An 8,048-nucleotide genomic window follows, 5' to 3' on the forward strand; every position below is an offset into this window, starting at 1 on the left:
AGATATGAAACTGGCGTTATACCACCATAACAGACATGACAAGAAGAAAGTATATAAAACATTTAAAAAATAATAAGTTTGCATGTGTGTGTATAGAGTGATATGTTATGTATATGTTGGAGTACTTAACACTTACATGTTGGTGTGTGTTACTTTATATGTAAAAAGATAACTGCGAAGCGAAAGAGAGTTACAGACTTGTATCCAATGCACTTGTAGCTGTGACCTCCAGCTAAAAATATTGGTTTTCTGTCTTTTATGTTTATATGGCTCCAGCATTTCTTAAACACTGACCTGAAAACTCACATAAATATAACAAAAATAATAAACAATATATATAATAAATAATATTTAATATATAATAAATAATAACAATATATAAACAGAAGGACTATATCAGCAACATGTTACTATTATTCGGTATATAATAAAGGGAAATTGTCAGCATAAAGATATGTCTTGTTTGATACCATCTATAATATTATTTTTTTTTTTTTGTTGTGTATGAAAAGTTAACATTGTTAACTTTTAATCGTTACATTGTCATAAAATAAACTTGAAGAATATGAATCACGTTTAGGTATCTATTGACCTGTCTAAGAATCCATTCAGAACAATAGAACATTCTTTCTTTATTAGATTTCCTGAGAAATCCTATATTCTGTCTCACGTAAAATACCATCTCATGCTAAGTAGGATTTCTTTTGGCAAGTTGTCATTTAACTAAAATATCACAAAATACAGTTCTTTCCCAATTAACTTTTATATTCTACCAAGCACATTAATTAGAACAAAAGCACATAACAGAAATTCTGTTATGTCAAAAGGGAGACAGGCATTAAGGCATGCCCAGAAATGGTGTGCCACTGACAGTAACTCATCTGAATTACTAGAATTATTCCACCTGTAATTGGCTTCAAAAGACTTATGCTCTTTAACCCTGTGATTCTGTCCAGATAATTATATATAACAGTGGTGACATGGATAGACTCTATATTATGTGCCTTGCATAAGATACTTAGTCACATAGCCGATGGACTAATGGCATGCTGGAACCATGTTTTCAGATAATACTCAAAGGCATGTATTTAAAGTACTCATTATTTCCTGGTATATATAAACACTACCTCTAGCTTTTTCATACACTTATAGTAATTCTGCTCGCTGTGATGTGTATAAACCTACTAATGGGATTACACTTAACTGTTTTCTGATTTGGATCAAACACTTTTATCCTATGTTGAGACATATAAATTATGTCTTAAGAAGACATAACACATAAGCTGATTATTATTACTTTATTTGAAAGATTTTTTTAACAAACAATTAATGTTTAGTGTCAAAGATAGTCATTCATAAAACAAATGATAATGTTTTCAGCTAAGGTGTCAAACTGAGAATGCCACTTTAACTACATTTCACAGCTTTTTGATTTGATTCCAGGTACTCAGGTCAGCATTAAAAAACGAAGAATGCATTTTTTTTGCCATGGAACCCCACCCATAGCATAGTTAAGAGTTTTTGAGATGTCTTACATTATGAAGAGTTCATTTACGGTTAGCATCTGTTGGGAAATGCATCCTGTATGTCCTGGAAAAAAGAGGAATGTTGTGATTCAGAAAAGAGACAATGACACCTTATATCTGCAATGTTCTTTGAAAAACAAAAATATGACACTGAGTAAAGGTAACAATGTTTGATTTCAGTATAGTTTAACAAACAGAGAAACTGTCATTAGGTGCCCAATTAGGTATGGTTTCTGAATCCAGTTTTAGAAAAAACACCCTTTAAACAGTCAGGTCAGGGTATTTGGAGTCTACAGAAAGATACTGTTTATGATACTTTGAAGGTGTGTAACTTGCATTTTTTGGGTCAGAAGGTATAAAGCAGTAGGAAGAAGCAAGTAGTGTGCCACCAACTAGGAGGAAGAACCCTCCAAACCACCCCATGAACAAAGCTTCACCAAACTCCCATCTTGGGACAATGTCTGGAATAGTTTCATCCCAGAATTCTTGGACAGTGTCATAAGCTACCCAGGAGACTGGGGCCAAGGCACTCAGACCTGCTGTCCAAAGCAGTATGGCTCCTAAAAGTAAAAGACGATTTTTGGACTCCTGTCTTCGCTCCCCAATGTTTACACAGTCCAAGCCAAGACTGCAGATGGAGAGACCGAGAATCCCAGAGCCAATAGATAAGCACATTAAAATTCTTGAAATCCTGAGTTCAGCTGAAAGAGCCAAAAAAGAGTCAAAGTCCTTGCATTGCATTCCTCCTTCTTCTTGAACAACACAAGTCTGCCATAAACCCATGGTCCAGTTTTCTAATTCATTTAAATCTAAATTCAAGTTTTTCCAAAGAGGCACAAATGTGGTAACACAGGACAGGACCCATCCTGCAAAAGACAGCAAAGTTCCTCCAAACTGCATGTAAGTTCTTTTGGACAGCTCCATGCTTTTCAGTTATTCCTTGACAGTACTATGATATGCACTGCCCAGCGAATACTTGGTGTCTTGAAGCTGATAGTGAAGTAATACTTGTGCCTTTCAGCCACGCCGTATATAAGCTCTAACTATTAACCCCCTCAGTGTCTTTGAAGCAGGGGTTTCCTCAAAAGACAGATTGGATTTCTTATACATGGAGGAAAGATTCCTAGCAGCCATGAGTTAAGTTTATGATAAGCATTTGATCTGTTACCTTTGAATTTGCTGGGTAAAATTATATCCCAATGGCTGATGATTACAAGCCAGTAGGTGAACAAAGAAGGCTCTATGACCCCTCACCCTAAAACACAACAGTAATCATTGTGCTTCAATATGGATTAATTAGATCTAAAATGTGATTAAAGCCTCCTCTGTCTGCGTAACAGGACTTCATTGTAAGAGTTTTACCTGAACTCAGGAAACTCGAAATGGTCTAAGGGTGGAAAGGTTTTTTTTTCACATAGAGCAAGATGTTTTCTTTTTCTAACCAACAGAAATGCAACACCTCAAACATATTGGTTACAATGCATACTGATGACACTTTTTTCTCCACTTTTAGACACCCTGCACAACTGCTGTAAATTCAATTTCTGTGTGATTTTCTATTTATATCACTCCACCTGGGCTGTAAACATTTCAATCAGACCTGAAAATTGCATGTAAACTTATTAAGGGACACAAACTGTTTGCTCAGAATTTTTGCTACAAAATTTTTATCCTTAGACTTTTTCTTCTGCACTGACATCCTACTGGATAAATTTAGATACATCTCCTGCTGTTGGTTCCTCAGAATAAACCTATCCTTGGAAAATGCAAAAAAACCTGTCTCATGTTTTCAGCGCTGCTCACTATATGAAATCACTGAATGCACCACTAATAAAGCATTAGTGGAATTCCGAAGAACTCAGAGAATTGTGACCAAATACTGCAGACTTGTCTAAAAATATGCATAATGCTGAATGGAATTTATCATGTCAACCCCAAATTACCTTACAATGATTTGATTTTCATACAGCTGGATTTTTTTTAGATTAGATTACTTATATTTAGTTACCAGTTGGGTAATAGATTTTACCAGTTGTGTGCAGTTGCTCTTGAAGCATAAAATAGTTCATACAGCTGACTTCAACATTAGATGATGTTTAGGATAACTGTTCACATTTCAAATTATTGTTTTTATAACAATAAAGATCAGAATTAGACAAAATAACATCTCTAAAAACTTTTCGTGGACAGCTATTCGGTATACATAGGTTCAGTATACATAGATAAAGGCAATTGATGAAACAATGGGTATGATTTATTAAAGCTCTCTAGGGCTACCGTGTTTCCCCGATTTTAGGACATCCCCATTAAGTAAGCCACCCCCGAGTTTAAAAAAAATAATTAAAATAAGACACTCACCCGTTTATAAGACAGCTCCAGATATCTGATCCTGCGTGTATGTCCTTTATGCTGGCTGCAACGTGTGTGTCTTTGATGCTGGCTGCAGGGCGTGTCTATTCCTGAGCCAAACTGAAAGAAAAAAGCCTGCACTCGTGCCCCCGCGATTCTGAACAAGGAAGCAAGCTGCTGATCCCTGCCCTAACGGAGATCCCTGCACTTAATTACGGGTAAGTGATCAGAAGGGGACAATGGAGTCAATGGAATAGAGTGATCAGAAGGGGACAATCATTTCATAGTGATCAGAAGGGGACAATCATTGCATAGAGTGATCAGAAGGGGATAATGAATGGCACAGAGTGATCAGAAGGGGACAATCAATGGCATTGAGTGATCAGAAGGGGACAATCAATGGCATAGAGTGATCAGAAGGGGAATATGAACAGCACATGAGTCATCAGAAGGGGACAATCAATGGAACATTGATCATGAGTGACTTTCAACAATAAATGTGTACTGTAGTCTTCTTCATGGAAAAATCAGACATCCCCTGAAAATAAGACCCAGGGCATATTTTGGCATTTCAAAAAATATAAGAGAGTGCCTTATAATCGGGGAAACAGGGTATGTACACACGTGCAATCATTGTCATTGTCATGTCTTTCACGATCCTTTCCAACATCTAAGGACTGCACGATGGTACTTTTCCCTATCTAACGTTATTTCATAAACATTTTTTTACTCAGGATACAACCTATATCCAGGACTTGGGTGGGGGGATTACAGAGACCTAGATTCTTTCTTCTACAAAGACCACAGAAAGCATAGGCCAAGCTTGTCCTTTAAGCAACAAAACTGTTGCACTTATAAGCTATTTCAAAATACCAATTTAATTTACTTTTCCATGTGCATTTGGTGTTTTAAACACTGCAAGTGACAGAACTAATGTCTATGTTGTTAGATAGTAGTCAATATACAAAGACACTGCTCACATTGTCCTTTATACAATGCGTGCAGTGTGTCAGTCGATTTTAGTGTTCCAACTCAACACCTTACTGAAAAGTGAGTGTGGTAATGCCTGGAAATTACTCTGTATGTAACAATATTATGTATGCAGCATATCTTTAATATAAAATATATAATTTCATGTGCAATGTCAAATATGTTGTGTAGTACTTTGGTTCCTTGCTGTTGCTAGACATAATTAATTGCTGCTCCTATATGTTTATGTAACTTATCAATAATGGGAACAATAGCAATTCCCATTAAAGTTATCTCTGAATCCATGCAGTATAATGTTATCTCATAGTGGCGGGTAGGTGCACCTGCTCTTTTAGTGGTCACTGAACCTTCATTTTTTTGTCTCCAGTCTTATTTTCAGTCACATAATAGATTATTGTTCTGGTCAAGTTACCCTGTGAGAGTAATGCAATGGGTAACACGATATGAACATATATAAATGAATAGAGGTGGCCAATCTGGTAATGGTATTTCTTGGCTGACAGAAAAGAAATTATTAAACCAAATACTTCTAAAATCTAATCTTTTCATCTTGTTACTTATTATTGTGCGATTACATGTGCTGAGAGATTTCTTTAAAGAGGATTGTGCAGATGTTTATAGAAATGTATGTGTTTATAGGCATTGTACCCACACAGCATGATTTTTACACATAAGGAATACTTACCAAACTAAACAAAGAATAGTTTATACTATTTCTAACTATATACAATAAGTGTCTTTTACCCTTCACAAGGGTCTTCTGTTAATGCAATAAGATGCTAAAAATTGACTGTAACATGAATCCTTTACATAATTATAGGTTAATCAGAATATATTTATTATGATTACCAACCAAAAAGGACTGACATAAAGCCAAACTTGGTTATTAACCACAAAAAGCACTGAATTCGTATTGATGGCAACCTTATCATAAGTACCTAATAGAATCAAGAAAACCATTTGTTTCATTTTAGGGAATCTTTTCTCTGCAGTGTGATTGAATGAAGTAATTAGAAGAGACAGCAACTCAGAGATGCACCAATAAAACGAATCCCTGGGCAAATGTTCACTAGGAGCAGTTTCCAAAAAAAAAGAAGCTGCATAGGGGCAATAATATTATGTGATAAAATAAATATTCATAAACTGAAACAGATAAGGATAGCCTAATAATGTAAGCAGAGACTAATAAAAGACAGTAAAATGTGTATTTATAAAGGTCTTTGTGAACCAGGATGCATACACCACTAGACTCATAACAACTGTACTGCCTATCCAAAGCAGAACATTTACTCATCCTAGTAGGCTCAGTTTATTTTTTACTCCTATGCTGTTGTTAGAAATCATAGTATAAAACAAAAGAACAGTGACCAATATGGTTGCATACAAAATAAAGGTATTCATGAAAAGTAGCAATGATAAAAAAAACTTTTTTAAACATCTCTTTGCCTAATTGAAATTTTAAAACAGACCTGGTTGCAGATATATTTTCCATGTTACATGTATTCATGCCAAGTAAGTAAATTCACAATAATATCACAATATTCACAATAAATCCCCCACCCCAGTCAGAGTCCTGAATATATTTATAAAACATGTAATTTCTTTATAAGACATGTAATTTCTGTAAGAGGATAACTTGAGATCATGGAATTCCACAGTAAAATTATAATTGTGTGTGTTGACCTTACCAAAAAGGGCCTGATATTTTAAAGCTCATCAAGACTGGAGAAGATAAACTATTATAAGTGAACCTGGCTGATACAGAAAAACGTGGAATGGATTTTTTGAAAACTATTTGCTATTATTTGGCAAATGTTTTCAATCTTAGACCAGATTCATCCAGGTTTGCTGGATCACCAAAATTCACCAAGGATAGTCTATCTTCTCCAGTCTTGGAAAGCTTTAACAAATTAGGCCCAAAGTATGTCAAAATCAAGGACAAGTACAGGTTGACAATCAAAAATCGGGCAACCTCCAGACCTGAGGTGCGACAGATTTTCAAAAATTCCAGACTTTTTTTATACTCACCTGCATACACAGGCCAGCCTTCCTCTCGCAGCACTGCGGACATCTGGCACAGTTCCGGAGATCAGGCAGCAGGGACGTCTCAACGTGTATTTAGTGTAGTAAGCAAGACCTAACAGCTGTTTCTGCAGCACCATCAAAACACCAGTGGCCAAACAGTGTACTGTAGTCACTGTATTGAAAATGCAATGCGAAATTCATGCCAGTACAACTGTACTAGGACAGATGTCAACATAGTCATAGCATTACCAGAGACCTGTGCTAGGAATGTCAGGAAATTTGGGGACAATAGTGTTGGAATTTAACTTATACCATTAATTTTACTGCTAAACACTGCCCATGGTAACCCACTACATACTGGGAGGAAAAGCACCAGTGGGAGGAAGAATAGAGGCTTGTCCAGGGTATTAGGGGGTGGGGGAGCTCAATGCTCACTGGTTTAAAATGGGATGTGACTGGGGGCTCCCTGACTGCTGGTGTAAGAGGTGACCACCAAGAAGACAAGGAGACACTCTTGGATTTTACAACCTGAGGAAGACTGGCTGGAAAGTCAAGGATCCTGGAATAATATTATACACTGCTAAGACATTTAAAATTTCGCCCTCATGCACACCTGAAAAGGGGTCGTTGTGACTAAAAATGGCGATGATCCTTGTGATTGCTTCTGGACATCTGACATCCATTGCTCTTGACTGAAAAAAAGAGGTATAGGGTCGGTGTCAACAGCAATGTCTCCAACTAATAAAAATACAGTATATGATTTACCTGGTATTTTCACACACTCACATATTTTAATTAGCCTCAAAAGCCAGTCTAATGGGGCCCTCTAACCCCAGGCCCATTGCAGCAACTGTTGTCTGTGCAGTATCCATTCTGCTTTATACTGTGTATATTTCCTATCCAAATCACCCCTCTACTGCTGCATCTCACAATCAGGCTTTCCACAAAGTGACAAATGTTGAAAGTTTACCTGAATATAATTAAACAATTATACTGTAGGTGTACATTGAGACATATTGGGACAATATTAGTGAAGACATTTATAGTTATTGATAGATTCACTTTAAAGTGTGATAAACTAATTTTACATTGTTTACAAAACAATTAGAATTGCTAGGTGGAATAGAATATTTAAGAATGCACAATAAATAAACAATT

At 36.1% G+C, this 8,048-nt stretch overlaps 1 protein-coding gene and 1 long non-coding RNA gene across 2 annotated transcripts; both read right to left on the reverse strand.

Annotated features, from left to right (window-relative positions):
- Nucleotides 1–336: 336 nt before the first annotated feature.
- On the reverse strand, nucleotides 337–7,584 carry LOC140327796 (uncharacterized). The gene is made up of 2 exons (XR_011920132.1): nucleotides 7,504–7,584; nucleotides 337–1,590 (listed from the first exon to the last, which is right to left on the reverse strand). It is a non-coding gene; the product is annotated as an uncharacterized lncRNA (long non-coding RNA).
- LOC140327795 (putative claudin-24) lies at nucleotides 1,284–3,079 on the reverse strand. The gene has a single exon (XM_072407123.1). The coding sequence runs from the start codon at nucleotides 2,448–2,450 to the stop codon at nucleotides 1,788–1,790; it is 663 nt and encodes a 220-aa protein (XP_072263224.1). The 5' UTR covers nucleotides 2,451–3,079; the 3' UTR covers nucleotides 1,284–1,787.
- Nucleotides 7,585–8,048: the final 464 nt, after the last annotated feature.

The sequence above is a fragment of the Pyxicephalus adspersus genome, chromosome 3, assembly GCF_032062135.1.
Source record: "Pyxicephalus adspersus chromosome 3, UCB_Pads_2.0, whole genome shotgun sequence".
NCBI classification, from domain to species: domain Eukaryota; kingdom Metazoa; phylum Chordata; class Amphibia; order Anura; family Pyxicephalidae; genus Pyxicephalus; species Pyxicephalus adspersus.

Excerpts from the sequence above, each read along its gene's own strand:
- LOC140327795 (XM_072407123.1), bottom strand. The coding sequence starts at position 2,450 with ATGGAGCTGTCCAAAAGAACTTACATGCAGTTTGGAGGAACTTTGCTG.